This window comes from Emydura macquarii, unplaced genomic scaffold (assembly GCF_026122565.2).
Source record: "Emydura macquarii macquarii isolate MOO-44397 ecotype Brisbane River unplaced genomic scaffold, CSIRO-AGI_Emac_v2 contig_3348, whole genome shotgun sequence".
Classification (NCBI taxonomy): domain Eukaryota; kingdom Metazoa; phylum Chordata; order Testudines; family Chelidae; genus Emydura; species Emydura macquarii.
Window position 1 is genome coordinate 2,445,558 of NW_027133485.1, and position 18,699 is coordinate 2,464,256.

At 36.9% G+C, this 18,699-nt stretch overlaps 1 protein-coding gene across 5 annotated transcripts in view; it reads right to left on the reverse strand.

Moving 5' to 3' along the window:
* THRAP3 (thyroid hormone receptor associated protein 3) overlaps positions 1-18,699 on the reverse strand; it is a 62,737-nt gene that overhangs the window by 18,560 nt on the left and 25,478 nt on the right. For 2 of the 5 annotated variants that reach the window (XM_067533862.1, XM_067533860.1), the window contains exon 3: positions 2,908-3,069. In XM_067533862.1, coding sequence (XP_067389963.1) covers positions 2,908-3,044 — 137 coding nt within the window. In that variant the 5' untranslated portion in view covers positions 3,045-3,069. Of the gene's footprint in view, positions 1-1,404; positions 2,820-2,907; positions 3,070-14,077; positions 14,255-18,699 lie in introns of those variants that run through there. The other 3 variants (XM_067533861.1, XM_067533864.1, XM_067533863.1) reach the window with 3 other exon arrangements.

The window sequence follows — 18,699 nt, forward strand, 5'->3', positions numbered from 1 at the left end:
ACCAAATGGGAGCACTCATATCTGGAGTTACAAATTTAATACACAACATTTCAGGGGGTATGTAAGTGCTGATCAGAGCTGGAGAAATACAAGGTGTTTTTCCAATATAACTGAATTCCCCTTAGTTTTATCAAGTATTTAAAAAAACACAGTAGCTGCCATTTATAAAGTAGCATCATTGCTCAGTATCAATCAGATTAATATATATGTATTTTATGAATATTAGAAACTGCAAAGTTGTACTCATCGGAAAGGGTATTAGCAACTGTGTTCTTGTAAAATATGGAGAAAACTCCCACACTACACAGGATTAAAAAAATCCCTATAGAAAATTTCACTGATTGCTTATAATGATGCATATTTACTGAAAACATTAAGACGCTTTTCCTACTGTATTAATAAAGTTCCAGTAATCTAAAGAGTTGGCTGACTCTTGCAGTAGTAATATTTAGATATCCTGACTGGCATCAGTTTCTACTTCTCTTCCCCCACAAATATTAGTAACTGTACACAATACTTTGCCGCTGAAGTTTCTAAAGCTTTAATTACAGTCTAACTAAACTAACTGAAGTGAGATTTAAATGAGGTTTTTTGGTTCAATTATCAAATACACGAGTATTTAACAGGCAACAGCTTGTGTTACGGCACTAACAACATCTGTTATGAATCTGTGTTAATATAAATTGCTTAATCATCTCCTGAAAAAATTTGTGCTCCTTTATTCAAAACAAAAAACCAATGCAACTTACCTTAGATATTTTCTCATTTGAAAACAGTATCAACACAAGAAAGAAGAAAAGATACATGCAAATACAGCCAGTGAAAATGAACTGATTAAGAGAGGTGCTCCGAAAGCTCTAAGCAGAATACACATGCTCCCATCCCCAGGCGCCTACTGCATTTGTTACCAATTACTAGTGAGGGACCTGTTGCATGCTGCTTCCAAAATCCATTGTCATTTTATAGAGGCATGGAATATGAAAATCTCACTCCAAAATCTGCAGATCCTGTTTACAAGAAATCATTTTTAAAAGGATGCAGTATGTGAAATACAATATACATGTGCCAGAAATTATAATTATTCTCCAAATCTTTTGGACTACGTGGTTAGCCAGCTAATTTAATATACATTGTTCTCAAGTTCTGACAATTCCTCTCTTTTTACAACAATGAAGAAACAGTTGCTGTTTCTTTTCCTATAACAGTATTGTTGTAGGAAAAGAAACTGCAACATACTTGATCCTACAAACAAAAGTTAAGTACGAGAAGTAAACCTGGGAAAAGAGCATGGAATACAAGTCAAGCCACCAAGGGACATGGAAAGAAAAATGATGTCCCCAATTTTTAAAAAAAAACAGATTAATTTTCTAGTCCGTTCTCCCAAAGATATCACACTAGACATACCTCAGTGAGTATGTGAAAACCTTGCAAGATGACTTGTCTGTATTAATCCTCTCCATTTCAATTCTTTTTTACCAAGTTATTTACAACACCCAAGTTGTTTCAGCAGCAACTCAAGACAAGAGAGATTTGCCATATTTGATATAATGCATCTGGATTTCCATTTGTCATATCTACTTCAAAGCAGGTCAGATGCTCCTACTGCACCCTTCCTAACATTTCAGCTTCTCTGCAAAGAACTCAGTTCCACTTGAGTCTCCATCTCTGATTTGGTTTTGTCCTGGTCTCCTCCTCTTTCCAATTGTGTTTTTATTGTTATGTTTCTGCATCTTAAAAATCCTGTTTAATAATTAACTGTTGCGTATGTTTACAGCCTAGAATCAGTTTCCGAATCTTCACGATGCATTAAGGTTCATGAAAAAGCAGAAGGATATCATAACATCCAGCCCACCTGGAATAGAGGTGTTTTTAGTTTAGTTTTTCTTTTCTTTTTTTTTTTTTTTTTTTTTTTAAGTGAAGTAACATTGCCAAATGGTAGTGGCCTTGCCAGATACAAAAGCCTTAACGAATCACCTAGGATTCTAGGTGATGGAAATGCATGCTTTTCTTTTATTTAGTCTTAAATTGGTCCAGGCAAAAGTAATTCAGAGGCAGCAACTTTCATGCCCACTGACGATTTCTCACCTTCGGTCTCAGCAGTGAGATCCATTGCAGAATTCAGTTACTGACTCTCCTTATGAGGGAAAAGAAATCCCCATGTCTAGCTTTCCCATCAGAGGCTCAGAGTGACACTCTGGAAGAGACCCTTCTGAACTCAACTCTAAGAAATGAATGACTTTTCCTACAGATCTTTTTTAAAGCTGTTATCAATAAAGCTAAGGGGAAAAAAACTGAGAAGCTAACAAATGAAAAAAGGGGTGTGTTTTATTGTGGAAATGCTCAGCTGTCTTTCCCATTTGTCAGTTCTGACAAGAAATGATGCCAAAAATGTCAACTCTCTTTCTGATGTCAGCCCCTTAAATCATCAAAAGTGAATAATTCACAAAAAATGTATCAAGAACAACTTAGGTCTGTTAAGAGATTTAAAATGAAGTCTTGTGTACAGATGTTATCTTCTGCATAACAAAATAAAATTTAACCTTTCCTCCACTTAGTTCAGGTCAGTAATACAGGGCAAACATTCCTTCACTAACAGCAAAGCATTCTGAGGGGCTGCAACTACTTATATCAAACTCCTGGGAATGTTACATTAATATGATCAGCGATTACTAAAAAGTGCACAAGAATGCAAGAAACATGCCTGTTGGTAGGATGCCCTATCAACAGAATGCTGCAAGACAGAACAGAGAGCAAACAAAATCAGTAACCCAAGACATAGAACACTTACACTACTCTAGAGTCTAACAAAAGGTTTTTCACAGAAGAGCTTGTGTTTGTGCAGCCACCATTTGAGCAGGACAGAGGGAAAAGAAAAACTCTTTGCAGTTAAAGGATGTAACACATTACCTGAGCCTGCGTTTTCTTGATCGTGAGACAGAACGGGAGCGGGAACGGGATTTAGAGAAAGATCGGGAGCGTGATCTCGATCCAGATCTTGAACGAGACGAGCGGGATCCAGATTTTGATTTGTTAGTTTTCGACATCTTTGCAAGCTCCTTTCAGTTACACCTGTTGATATATGGAGGAAGCAAAATAAAAAAACCGGTAAGCAAATAGCTGACAGCTCTGTTAACCTCTCTCTCTGGCAGTTTTGACACTTCCAGAGACTCATGCAGTTGCTGGTGAACTATGAAACCTTTTGATTCCTCTTTGAAAAAAAGAAAAACTGGAGAAGTAAGTTAGCGCAGAAACAGGAAGCAAAAGGGGCTTGTTCAAGCATCCTTCTGCTACAGCATCCTTTTGTTCCAGACAAGTGAGCTATTTAATCTCACCCGTGTCATTACCAATATAATTCAGATGAATTCAGATGTGATTTTTTTTTATTTAAAATTGATCAACTATTTTTCTTTATTAGTACCCAATTAAGTCACAAAGTCTTGGTACATGTTTTGCAAGGCCCAGATATAGATCTGAGAAAGTCGAATCGTGCAAGTTATAAATGACCTACCTTGTATACTCGTTTCCAAAAAGAACTGGAAACAATTTAAGCATACCCCAGGCATGGGTCACAAAAGCTCTACCACCATTTCTATCTATACTGCTCCAATGCTACAGTCAGTCTCATTCATCATTTTGCTCAGCTATAAAGCAAATCTTTACAACTCAAATTCCATAGTGCTGCAAAGAATACACCACTTTCAATTCTGACTGGCTTCAGCAAACTTTCCCACTCAAAGTGAGAATGCTCCAGCCTCTCAGTAACTGGAAGAAAGTAAGAAAGTGCTGCTCCTCCAGTCCTCAAGGTAAACTCTCTTATTCTTCCCTCTGCTCTCTTCCTTCTCAGCTAGCTCTTACTGGGATGAAACAAGTGTTAAATGCTAATGTATCTGGATGTCTAAGTATTCTGCATTGGTGCTTGGCATCAAGCAGTTAAATTTTACCTCCAACTGACAGAGCAAAACTGAAAACAAGAGCTCCCAGTTTGAGAGAGAAAACTGGATTGTGTGTCATTCAACAAGCTCTACATTTCATTCAGTAATAGAACTAGCACCAAATTATTTAGCATGTAACAGGACATTGATTCTCAGCTGGTGGAATGCAGACCCCATTAAGTGGAACTTTAATGGGAGTGAGACTGGAAAAAGGTACCACAGAGGGATATGTAACTCAACTTCTGTCTGAAAAGTGAGAAGAGATTTTGGATTAGTTTCAACAACCTCCTGCCTCTTCTTTTTTTCACTTGCCCCTCACACTCTACTTTGGAATTCTAATGTATTAAGACGTAGTTCAGCATTTGGGGGAGGGTGAGGGAGCCCTAAGAGAACAGACAGGCAAGAAAGAACCATTTAGGTCTCTGAGGAACACTAGAAAATATTTGCATCCATATGACAGGTATGATAACATTCTCTCCAGGATATCTTGGAATTACTGTGTTTCCCCCAACTGTAACTAAAGTATTTAGATTTAGATACAGATAGCAGCAAAAAACCAGTGCACCGTTTGATCCCTCATACAGTTTTATTATTATAAATGTGAAATTGGGTTCTTGCACCAATGTGAGTACAATGGCAAAATTACAAATTCATTACACATTCTTTATGCTAGTGCTGATTCGTCACTTGAAATAGGTTTGTGTCTTTGGTGTCTCTGGATGTTTTGGAACATGTTGCACAGAATTCATGTGTGAAGAAGGTGGCTGCTGAAGAATTAAACATTAAAACAATATAAAATCACACCTACATGCATCTCTAGATTACAAGCTCTCTCCAGATTTTATGTACATCTTTTCCAGAGGCTTTGTAGGCAGAAGCATCCCCAGTTTTACCAACTGGAAAACTGAGGTAGCTTTTATATTCTTGCTTTTTTGTGCCAATCAGAATACAGTCAGACACACACACATACACTTTAAGTGTGTGGCAATCTGAGACAGCAAAGCAGGACTCTTTCATATTAGCTAATCCTCATATGAAACTTAGAATGCAAAACCCTTTCCAGTAAAACAGAGGCAGCTTCCAGAGCTGTCACTGATGTTTTAAGGAAACCTGACCTTAATTTAAATCAGTGTATTTTAAAAGTGATTTGCTATTAACTTTCCCTTTATTTTAGACCCTGATTTATTATACTCACTTCTTCAAAATGCCACAGGCAGGTCAGTTTGAGACACTAGTTAATGTGAACTGTGTTAGTGATGGGGAGAGTGGAGGAGGAGAGGGTTGCCACCAAGTTGTATTCATTTCCCAATCTGTTACAAAATCCTCTATCATTAAGCCTGAATTGCTTCCATTAAAGGTGACCTCCCTACAAAAAAAATTGATTTGTTCTTTTTGCTTCTTTATGATACATAACCTAAAGCTCATTGTATAATAGATATTCTGGGGGGTTTTTTTACATTAGTAATTCAAGTTTTGCTTACTCAAGCACATCCTACGGCAACTAGAGCACTAGTGATATTATGAAATCACATGAGAAGCAAGAGGGGAGGGATTAATTTAATTTAATTTAATTTAATTTAATACTGGGCCTTTTTTGTTTGCACCTATTTCACTTTAACATCTAAACAGCACTGGGAGAATGGATGTCTGAAGATTCAATACCCCATACCACCTAAAAAACAGAGAGTGCTCAAAATAGAGACCTGAGAATTTCAGGAAGCCTTCCAGCAAAATCATCAGTACCCCACAATCAGTTACAATTCTTAGCTGGAATGAAGATTAATGAGATGCTTTAGTTTTATTCCAATTTATTTAGTTTAATTCCATTAAATTAACACCTATTCTGTAACTAAAAATCAGCATGTCCTCTCCTTATTGAGCCATGTAGTACTATAAAATCAAGACTAAAGAATTTGAATGTATTATCCAGGGGGCTGGCAGACATTGTAGATTACTTGACATTTGGCTACAGAGCATGAAACACTTTAAAGTTATAATTCTTGATTTTTTTTTGAAGGTCATCTCTATCTTTACAGTCAGGATTTCACAAAAGGACCGTATACACACCTGGGTGATTTCAGTGATTTTTATTTTGAATCAGATTACAAAATAAGCCCTGTGATACATCATCAATATTTTACCATGTATTACTTCTTATTCTACATATTCCTTCTTATTCACTTAAATGGTGACCTTTTTGCCAACTTGGCCAAAGTAGAGCCAAGGTTGTAGTTTCACACTTGGCACAAATGAAGCAGAATATGTTTTTAAATCATTCATGGTATTTCTCCATTTGTACCCCAGGAAAACTGAGAAGTGATCAGGAGTGAAGAATTTGGAAAGATTCTATTCTGGATTCAAAATAAGCATGTCTCCCATATCAGGTCATGGACAGTCTGACAGGAATACTGTTCAGTTATATTTCAATGTAGAAGACTTAGCTCTTCGCTATCTATAAGCAGAATCTCGCCACCTTAGTTTAAAGTGATCACCCTTTCTAGCAGTCTTTCCTACAGTAGAACTCTTGCTCAATTTCTATGATCCTACTTTGAAGTGGGCTTATGGTCCGTAACTATCTGGGAATTGACCTTCTTAACTGACAAAAAGGTTGCGGCTACTGCAAGGGCTACTGCTTGGGATACAGGGATGGAAAACGTTGGTAAAATAAAAATGCCTCTTAAGAGAAACAAGGAACAGATTATAGGATCCATTTCCCTAAGCAAAACCACTCATGGACAGTGGCAGCTGTCGCTGTAATTTCAATATAAAAAGTAATATAATCACTTGGAATTTCTTTTTAAGTGTTACCAGTTATATTTTAAGATTACCTCTTTCTAAAATCTGTGTTGGCCCATAGATAGTCAAGCTGGGTCTCAGGACAGGCTGGCATCACCTGTTTACTTCATTTATGGCAAAAACATATGGAAATAATGGTAGCATTACCTGATCTTGTTACAGGAAAAGCTCCCTACTGTGTTCCATTAATTGCTTTGGCTATAAAATATGAGAGCACAATATGCCAAGATTGAATTACAATAAAGGATAATTGTATTACTTAAAATTTATGCATGCAGTCTCTTCAACACATGTATTTACTTAGCTGTCACCATTGTTTTATATATATTTGTGTGAAGAAATTTTTGTCTCTCAAGTCATGTTAAAACAAATATTTTTCAGTTTATTAAAATATGAGGTGAAACTGCATAAACAATCTCCCCGCACAATTTAAAATATCAGTTTATAATAAAAATAACCAAGACTGAGAAGTAAATAATGTTAACCAAGTAGGAAAAATAAAACTGCCATGTTTTAATATTCAGTTTTAAATCACCCAATTCCCTAGTCAGTCAGTCACATACAAAACCTAACTCTACACCCTCATGAACTTCGGACACAGAAATAAATCTGTGTTTTGGAGGAAGATCAGTGGAAGTTACGTCACTACATAACCAGATCATGTTGACTCAATAAGATTACACCAGTCATCCAGAACATTTCCAAAAACATTCAGTCATATACCTGCTTCTCAAGATCATCAAATAAATATCTTAATTGGAAGTACATACAGTAATGTGCAAGGAATCAATCTGTGTTACACTGTTCTACTAGGATATATTGCCAGTGCTCACAGTATTAAGTAATAGGTTTTCATTGCTGAAAGCCACCTGAAAAGTTTTATAAATCCTTATTCCTTGGCCTTGTTTTATAAAAAAAAAAGTTTTACATCCACTTTATTTTCAGTGATTTTCTCCACAATCATCTGAACAAGTAGTAATGTTTGAGACAACTGAGTATGAGCAATTTATCAACATCCTTAAAACAAGACAAGCCACACCGCAGAAGTAGACTATTACCGCAGGGGACTTAAATAGCATAGTTAATACCAAAGTTCTTATTAATCATTACTTGATTTCAGTTTAAAATATAACCAAACAGCAGACTGATGTACAACCCAAAGGCTCTTTCAGACATGGTGTTTATGCAGAAAATATTAAAATGAACAGGAATGGTGAGGGGGAAAAAAATAGAAATCAGAGGTTGTTAACCCTGAAACTAAAATTCTGAAACAAAAAAAACTTATCTGCTTTATAGCAGATGTTAATGCAGCTTTAAAGATATTCTGTTCAAAACTTATGAAAACTGAGACTTTACTCAGTGCAATTAACAAAAATAAAACTAGACTGAAAAGTATTTTGCCAGGGCTAAAAATATACCAAAAAGTCATTAAGGGAAGGACAATTAGAGGTGAATACCATTCATATGTAAAAACTGAGGTTTCTAAAAAATATCCAATTAATTAAGTCTGCTTCCGGTCTATCATTAGCGGGCAGTTAAATATTCATTAAAGAGCTGCTGCAACAGAAATTCACAATTTGCAGAATTGGCTTGTGTGTCTTTGGGCCTACATTTGCTTTGAAAACTTACAATACAAAACTAAGAACCTGTTCAGAGTCTTGAGACTCAAAAATCTGCTCTTCTTAGGCAAATGGAACAGAAAGATTAAAAGCAGCTTTGGGATGTCCCTAGGGTGGCAAAAGACAATACTACCGGGACTCTACAGCACATGTAGACAGGTGTCATTATGCAGCTGCCTCTTCTTAGAAGGACTAACAAGTTATGATCTAGTTAGTTATTTTTATGGTTCAATGGCACTAAAATTTTCAAATCAGAAACAAGCAATTCTTTTCAAATTGATTATTAAATTGGGTGTTGGTGAAACAAATATTTAGTCAGAATTCTTTCATTTATTTAATTCAATTTCAATTATTTTTCATTGTAGCATGGTGAGAAAAATGTAAACAGCGGTGGAGATTATAGCAGCAAGTAACATATGAGATATGACTATTTTTTAAACATGTGATATCACATAGTTGTCCTTGTAGTACAAGAAATTAAGATGCTTAAAAACTAAAAGTAAATGATGAGAAAATATGTTAGTATGACATAAAACAGTGCATTTAAAACTTGTTTGCATAGTAAACTGATCTATAAATAAATTGGGTTCATTAGTCATACACCTGCAATGTGTGCACTACAATATTACTTCTGGGTTGTGGAAAATAAGCAAGTAGTTTAAAGCTAAGAATAACGTTAACTGAATATGGAAGATTGACCACTTAACACAAGCTCCTGTAACCTTTTTGTGGATCTGATTAAAATATTAAAACTTGCTGTATGAGACAAGAAAAAAGGAACTACACAGCTAACAGCCTATTCTTTCTTCACCTGCTGTTTATATAAGCTAATGCTTCTATTTTTAATCATCAGAGAAGAAATTATTCTCTCTGCTGCTCCTGTCCATTTAAAGTGAATTCCAATGGACTGACTTGAAATGTTTTAATTTCCAGTTGCTCTCTCTGAGTCCAAAGTATGGGTGTTATTGAGGGATACTCCATCAACCCCTAGCACCAACACCTTTTGCAGGAACAGCATTATGGCAGTCACAGAAACAGCACTACACAAAGTGGGTCATGTGACGCTGGCTGGATGGGGGGCATTTATTATATTATTTAACAGGTACCATTAGAAAGGCTATAATGTGCAAAGTAAGATGATGATGTTTATGTTCATGTGTTATATGTGTAATGGAAGTTATGAATATGTTTGATCTATCTGTATTTCAAATTGTGCTGTGTCTGGGTGACATCCCAGACAGGATGGCTGCAGCACTAGCCTGCTTAATGGCCCGTTAAAGAAATTCACAAGTACAATGGGCCCAGGGGGAGAAGCCAGATATATACCTGATGAGTCACCAGAATTACTCATGTGACTTTGGACTTCATCTTATTCCTGTAAATTTCCACAAGCACCATGGCAAAGGCCAAAGGACATAAATGGCAGCTGCACCACATCCATTTGGTCTTCTTCAGTCTTCAGCTACCTACCTATCTCTGGATCAACTCATCTACAACTGAACTGAAGTGAAGCTGTGAAACAAAGGACTGAGACCCATCCAGGTATTGGGTGTACACCAGAGGGACTAAACAAGCCTGCAAACTCCACAATTCTACTAGAAACCTGATATATATGGACTTTCCAATTATTTGTATGTATGTGATTGCTTTGATCATTTAACATTTCTCTTATAGCTTGTTTCTTTCCTTTTATAATAAACCTTTAGTTTTAGTTACTAAAGCATTGGCTGGCAGCATCGTATTCTGGGTAAGATCCAAACTTATACTGAGCTGGTACTGTGGCTGATCCTTTGGGGTCAGGAGAAACCTTTTTGGTAAAGAGCATAGTGTTTTAAACAACTGATCTCTTTACTGGACCTAGTGGCTGATTGGGAGCCAGAGACTGAAATGCAATTAAGGGGGCTGTGTATATTTTTATTTTAGCTTCTTGATAACCAGTGTGGGGAATCAGAAGCACTGTTTGTGATTGGTTGGGAAGTCTGACTTCAGTGTCACCAACCAATGTTGGGAGATTCTGCTCTCCTTTTGCAGCCTGCCTGACCTTGGCATTTTCAGGTGGCTACCTTAGGCACAGATGGGTCACAGGTCATGCTCAAGAATAACAGATTAAGTTATCAGGACAGAAGTTATTTTTGGTTATTTCATTTTTAAAATTATGACAGACTCTGCCCCTCCTCCTTAAAAAATCTGGTAATGGTAAATCAATTAATAATGGTTATAATATTCCAGATGATAAAGCAGAGGTAGTCAATTATTTTTGTCAAGGTCCAAATTTTTTGATCAAGGTATAGTCAGGGTCCAGATTCCAGAGAAAATTTAAAAAATGATAAATAATAAGATTTCGGGGTCTGTTGAAAAGTGTCTGGCGGTCCAGATTTGGCCCACGGTCTGCCTATTAACTGTTCCTGTTTTTTGCCTTGGCTGCCGAAAAATACAGCAGTAAGAGATCACAGATGAGAAGCATTATCAGCACAGTAGGAAAGCTCCAACTGATGGCCACTTTTCAAGGAGAGAACACTTGTGATGGCAGTTTTTAGATAAAAATTAAAAGAAAAAATCTTTATAAAATAATTATGTTGAGACATTGGCAGCTTTTCAAATGTCCATTAGCCAAATGTGGACCAAAGATTAAAGGATCAAACTCAAAACACAGTGGAAACAAAGGATGTAAGTAAAATATAGAAATGGAAGGAATTAAACAGCCACAGGGTTTAAAAAGATATTAAAGCCACAAGAGACTGTCCAAGTTGCACCTTACAGAACTAATGAACAATATATAATGAATATATGTGTAATGAATATATGAATGGATGTATATTCATGAATACATTATAATCATATATTCACATAATTATATTATTTATTTATAGTTATTTATAATTTATAACTTATAATTTATAATTAATTATTAATTTTATATATATAAGGAAACTAACAAGAAGCTATTGCCTGGTCTACACTAAAAAGTTAGGATGACCCAACTAATCACTCAGGGATGTGAAAAATCCACATCCAAGTGGCGTAATTAAATCAGCCTAACTCCTGGTATAGACAGTGGGAGGTTGACAGAACAATTTTTTCTTCAACTTAGCCACTGTTTCCTGGGCAGATGGAGTACCTATGTTGAAAGGAAAAGCCCTCCTGGCAGCGTAGGCAGTGCCTACATTGAAGCAGCTGCAGATGCATTGCTGTAGCATTTCAAGCGCAGGCAAGCCCTGAGTTGTCCAAAGAAGTTACCCTACTTATGGAACATTTTTAGCAACTTCAGAACTGTTTTCCATTAACTTACCATGCAGTATTTCAAGAACTAAACTATAATTAAATGTATAAAGATCTGTAAATTATATTTATAAACTGTTTTATACTAGTAGAAATATGTCAATGAAATTATTGAAGAGGATTAGCAGTAAAATGCAAGGTCTTTACAAAAGCTATCATTCCATTAGTCAATACTGCAATAATTTCATGAAGTCTCTCATGTAATATATTATGTCCCTTCTACAGAGTAAACGAAACATGGCTAAAAACTGATTAGACAGAGCACAAGTGAAAATGGCTGGTCCTCTAACTGTCACAAGTGCAAGCATACTGCACTATGCATTAGAAGAACTGACAACATGCCGAAGAAATAGCTTACCATTTAGACTCGGAAAACTGACATTGTGTAAGAGATTTTCCCCAGTCTCTCTCGGAGACAACACCTGAAGTGTCCAATTTCTGCATTTTAGCTATATATCATACCAGCCTGGCACATTTTTACAAGCCCCTAACAACAGAAACATTTTAACACAACACACTCCTGGCACACACCACTATTGAATTAATAATCAACACATTTCTGTTACATTATTTTTAAAACTGCTACATAAATGATGTTTATGTCCTAGTCATGATTAATTTATTGCCTTTACAAAAATGGAAGTTATGCAACAGTTCAAATTGTAATCTTATGAGTCATATATGATACCTTTTTAATGTCCGAGTAGATGCAAGGACATGGTGTTTTATCATCTGATATCATCATTTCACTAATTTGATACAAATCATGCAAGTAAATTGGGTGTGCCCTCACCAGACATTAACTAAGATACAGTGTGAGGCAGAGATTACTGAACATTTACAATGCAATGACAGAATACTAACATGGAAGCTTAATTGCATGCATGAAGGCAGAAATTTGGGGTATGAGGCCCCTATAGAAAATAAATTCTCTAAGGTTTTAGGTGCAGGAGTGGGATGGAAGAACAGTAATTTTAGGCATCCTTTTTTTCTGGATTATGTTAGCTAATAATAGGCACCATTATAGTCCAGAGCTCACTTCAAATGGCTGAAACACCACTCACTCACCCAACACCCACTCTGGCATAAATGCAGATTGCTTCCAACAGGGTTAAGTCACACTGTAGTCTATTTTGACTCAATAAACAAAGCTAACACAAGTAAAAAAAAAAGTTTGACAAATTACTCCAAGCCTCTAACCTAGAATGGTCCTTGAAGAGTAAGGATAATGCTCTGTACTTCCTAGCACTCTTCACCTTCAAAGTTCCTTATGTTAATAAGGACTTGAATCTATTTTTCTTTCTCCCTGTTTTTTTAATTCACTTTAAATATTAATATCTACAACAGTGGTAGTCAATAGACAGACCGCCGGTCAAATCCGCACTGCCAGTCGCTTTTCAGCAGACCCCAAAATCTTTTTACTTATCATTATTGGGGGGCTTTTTGTTATTTTTTCTGGAGTCTGGACCTTGACAAAAAATAATTGACTACCCCGATCTATAACATGCTAGACTCACTCATTAGGAAGCCAGCCTTAATGAAGTCCTGATTACAAAAAGACTAATTTTTACCCAGAACAAAACCAGGTTTTAGAAGGTCTGAAAACGCTACCATCTCCTCAAACTACTACTGACAAGACTTGGAGAAATACCAGCCTCTCATATCTCAGAACTAGGAACAGGAACATGGCCCTGCTTAAAACAGGAAGATGCTACTTTCAACTGTTTAGTGATTTTAAGTTTATGCTTCTCTTTCATGCACAAGATCATGAAGCGACCCGAGATGATCACAAAACAGGATCTTAAAAGAGCTGAGTATTATTTGCTTAATCAAACTAAATACTTTTAGGGATTTTGGGGTTTTTTTTTTTGTTTTGTTTTGTTTAATGTCACCAAGAGTCTACTTTGGTCTACAGCATTTACTAGTCATTCTTTTGTTTGGCTTAAGTGCCAGAAACGCTCCTCCTTGAAGAGCTGTTTTGATTGCTTCTTTGACCATCAATGTAACTACAAGTAATAAAAACAGAAACCAGAACTTATTCCTAGCAAGTGAGCTGGTTCCTAGATATAGCTTTTTAAATAGCCCGTCTGTACTAAAAGGGTTAAAACAAAAGAAGAGTACAGGAGACTCCTTCACCTCCCCATGCTAACACAGCATTTGTAAGGTTGGAACAGCTCAACCTGGAGTTCTGTCATAAAGGAGTTAATGATTTTTTACTGAGATTGCCTCTGAACTTTATGCTACAAAAATCCTATGAATATAAGTTGTTGCTTCTCTCTGTTCTTTATCGAAATTTGAAATAAATTCTCAGATGCTTGACTGAGGAAATGTTTCAAAGGAATTTACCATGACACAAGACTCCTGAAGTTTACTCTGATTTTAATGAAAAGAGCTACCTGTAAAATGGAAGAGAGGGATCAACTAGGAAAACGGCCCTGGCTGCTCACTTACCTTATTGTCTGGATTTCTTGATTGGATACGGGGCAATCCACCTAAAGGAAACCTACACACAATGCCTGACACAGCTGGTAGAGGAAAGCAGGTCTGGGAGTGGATAGAAAATGAAAACCTGCCTGGCCCTGCGACTGGAGAGGGCAGCAGAAGCGGGTTGCACAGAGAACTATGGAGGCTCCTCTTTAGCAAACAGTCTGCGAGAGGTCACATTTCCTTCCTGCTTTCAGTCCTCATGACACTTCAACCTCCACCCCCTTCCACATTTAAAGGGCCAGGATTGTTTTCCTCCATTGAAAAGCAGGTCTCATCTAGCAGCAGAAAAAAGCTTTGGTGATCCTGCCTGATCTGTTGCAGAGAGCAAGGCTGGACCATGACTTGTGTGTAGCACTTAGAACTGTTTTCACACAGAGGGAGCCAGTTTTACAGCCTATTTTCAACCAAAGCTGCTGGTTCTGTCTGGAAACCAGGCTACAACCTTATGTTAAAGCTGTTAAATGTTGAAAGCATCTTCCCAAATGATGGTTTAGTCTGATGTCTAGGAACAGGATACAGCCAAAGCTATCTTTCAGAGTCAAACTTTAAAGTAGTTCTATTGATGGATTGTAACTATTTCAATATGAGAGAACAAATCGGAGCAGAGGCTTCATGTCAACACATTTGGCAGCCTCAATAACTCCACAGCACAGTTAGAGTATTAATGAGTTGAAATACTACTGCCACACTGGAAATCTTAAATAAAACCTTTATTAAAATAAAATATATCATGAACTTTTTGACATTTCATTTCTGATAATTGTTGCTGATTATTGTAGTAAATGTTTGGTACAGGGACCTTGGCTTACTGGTCTGTAAAGCGCCATACACACTTCTGGCACCGTATGAACAGCAACTACCAAATTAACTTGGAATATAAACCGCTTTTTCTTTTAGAGTTAGCTAAACTTAGTAAAGTCATTCATGTTTCAGTGGTATAAAACATAACAGCTTCTTCCACAGTGACAAATTCTGATACCAATGAATTTGACACTGCTGAAGGAATCGGAATAATTAGTTAACAGGAACCAGCCAGCTTAATTGTCTAGTTGGTTCATACGTACTTCACATTCTCAAAGTATTTAAAAGTAGCAGCAAGTTCTGTTGTATGTGGTATTTGATCCTGTTGATCAAAGAATGCGGCTCCACCTTGCAGGTATACGGGTTAGTGGAGATATGCTCAGATGAACATCAATACGCGGATACCAACTTGTTCTACATCAAATGCAGTCAGCATCATCTACAATGTACTGTGACAGGTGGACAGGATCAGCAACTCAGCGAAGAGCAGCTGGCTGAAGCTAAACTTGGGTAAAATAGAGCAGATATTGGTGGAGAAAGGAAGCACTCTAAAGAACTAGCTACTGCCACATCGCTCTCCACTGATGGCATCTAGCCTCTGATCATCAAGATGGTCCACAGCCTCTGGTTCCTCAATGCTTCAGCTGAGAACATCTCCTGGAATACATCATGTACTTGTTGACCAATTAGACTAATTATCTTGTAGTCTGCGTATTTCTATAGCACCTACAGTTGCTATATCTCAATAAAATGTGCTCACCCCAAGTTAAATACACTTCTCAAACGTAAAAACACGTGTCTGAAAAGAGTTAGGAATTTTTATTAATTTTGGCTAAATATTCTGAGCAAGATTAAGGATGTTGAACATCTGAAATCAGAGTTCTTTTATCTGCAAGCCAAGAACCTTTATAAATCAAGCAGATGCAACGGAGATTCCCGGTTGTGTCTATCTATTTGGTCTCCACCTGAACTGCAGAAACTGGGAGATTATACAGGCCATTAGAAGTCTGATTACTCCGTCACCTCAATAACGAATGAAGTCAGCAACCATCACAAGAAAAAACTGAGACGTGGTCTTGGAGGTGAAACACTAATGCTGTATTTTATTAAATAAAACAATTCTAATAAAGATGGCTGAGAAATTCCACTCTAGAAGGCCAAAGCTCAAACAAAAATGCAGTATGGTCAAGTTTTGGCCGTGCCTTCCTGCACTTTGTAGTGTTGATGAAAGGTGTTCTCTTTTTCAGCTAGTGGCACAGGGAAAATGAGAAGTTCCTAAATGAAATATGATGCATTTCCAGTAATAGAATTTTAAAATCAAGTAGATATTACTTAGCATTGCTAAATTAACAAAAAAGTGCTGTGATTTTTCTGATTTCAAGATACACTTCAGAGAAAAGGTGCTCCCCTCTACTTTACCACAGATTACAAAGAGAGAAAACCTCCAGAAACAGGCCATTTAACTGTCTTTTCAAAACTTCAAGTAAAGTTTTTATTCTATGTAGTAATTGCACTACTTTGTCTTTTTTTTTTTGTGGCTAAACAGCAGAAGTTCCTTGGATCTGGTCAAAATATTATTTGCTTGACTTGTTGAAAAGAATTCTTGTTCATTCTGTTGGCAGGCAAACAATTTGAACTAGATACTTCCTGCATAAATGGAAAATAAAATAAGGACACTTTCAAGGACTTACCCAGGGGCCAAGTGAGAGTGGAGTTGCAGTATCTCCAATAGTCATTCCTTTTGTGTTCCATGTAAATGCTTGCAAGCAGCAGCACTTAGAAGGAAATATTTCAGGTATGTCTTTGCATCATTGAGTTCATGATAATCAAGCCAAACTTACTTAGTCACTGGCTTTCCAGGGACTAACATGAAGTTTAGTTGTTGAGTTCAATTACCGCATCTGATTCATCTATTTCCATATTAAGACACTTCTGCAAATAATTCAAAGCAAAATGTGTATAGCTACCATAACAAAGCATTAGTGTGTATATACCCAAAAATGTGAGTAAAATGCATTTAATGAACTTGTATTTAGGCAAGGTTATTTTACCTTTTTATTCTGTGTAGTTTATGTCATTCTGCAGAAGGTATAAAAAAGCCATCAGCTAAAGCCTGCTTTTCACTTGGTGCCATGCGTACTGCTAAGCTAGGTAACGCATTCACTTTTTTGAAAATAATGAGCTGCATCCAGAAATTCTCTGTACTGTGAAATTCAGATGGCAATAATCTCCAGTTGGAACAAACTTTCTTTTGAAAAGCTCTCCCCTGGTAAGGGTTTATATGGAAAATTAAGTTAGTGTTTTCCAGAACAATGGAAATTTCACTTGGTGCTCAGAACTGGAGGTGACTCTTAGAATTTGGCTTCTCAGAAATAGTAATTCTCATCGCACTTGATTTTATCTCCATCTTAGCAGCAAAGTTCCACATATCAAGCTCAACTTCATTTCACACATTTACCAAAAGCACACACTGGGGGCTCATGCTTCCACAAAAAATGTATTTGGAGAGCAAGCAAACATAAGCTGCTCACAGTGCTGTGTGCAGCTCTAATACTATTTAGATTGACATCCCAAAGGATTCTGAAGTGCTAAAAACAATATGCATTTGGTACAGCACCACTAAAATGCTGCTACCTCAGAGGTGGGAGACAAGCAGAGCTCTGCAGGGTACACAAGAGTGAAACAAGAACAAATTTTGGCCAGATGGTAGGAGACAAAGATTTATTCTTACAAAAATGTCACAGGGTCTTTAACACCCATGAAGAGGAGGCAGCAAAGCCTGTTTTCTAAGGGTCCTGTCCCAGAGTTGTTCCCCACCACAGAGTTAATGGAACTCAGTTAATCTACCATGGAAGGATGAAGGCCAGAGTCAATCTTAACTGCAATTTGAAGGAGGTCCCAGGAAGACTATTTTAAACTAAAGGTTACGGCAAAACAACAGCTGTGGGCAGCTTTCTCCAGAGTGCAGGTAGCTATTCCTGTGCTTTATTAAAAACTAGAACAAAAGTTAGGGTAGCCGTCTACTAAAAATAGCTAATCTGGGAAATGTTAAAACATACTATTTTAATAATAACAATAATACTAAGTACTTCTATATATTGGAAAGTGCCTTATAATGGGGGACAAGGGTCAATAGTCCCATTTTACAGATTAAGGACAGAGGCAGAGAGAAATCCTGGAAATTGCCAACGGCTATCACAAAAAGCATCAGATCCAAAATCAGAACTCAGGGGGTCCTAACTCCCAATGTGTACTTGCCTCAGTCCCTCCAAATATGTAAGAAACACTACCCTCCCTTATCAAAGTTTTATCCTATTTAAAAAATTATCCTTTGATTTACAAGTTGTACTGAACGGACACAACCATTGGCTTTTACTGTGTGCTGCTCACAGAATTAGATTTATTGAGCAATGAAGATGTTGGTACAATTCAAACTGACTGTGTGGCAAAATTTTACTTAAAAACACAACATTAACTTTTGTGTCTGAAATGCCTTCTGCCCATTAACTGGGGACATTTTCCTCGGGTTAGGAGGCTCTGTTTCACATTTCATAATTTAATCAGGGATTTTATTTCCTTTGGTGTCCCAGCTCACAAATAAGGCCCTTTATTTACAGGACACCACAGCATTCAAACTAAAAAAAAATGGGAGAGCTTCAATTGTCTACTAATCAAAACTTGGCACAGAAGGCAGAGAACTGCTGTTGCAATATGTACACTCTGTAAGGGAGGTTAATATTTTACAAGTGTTGAACTTTGCAACTGAACTTAGACAGCTGAAAATT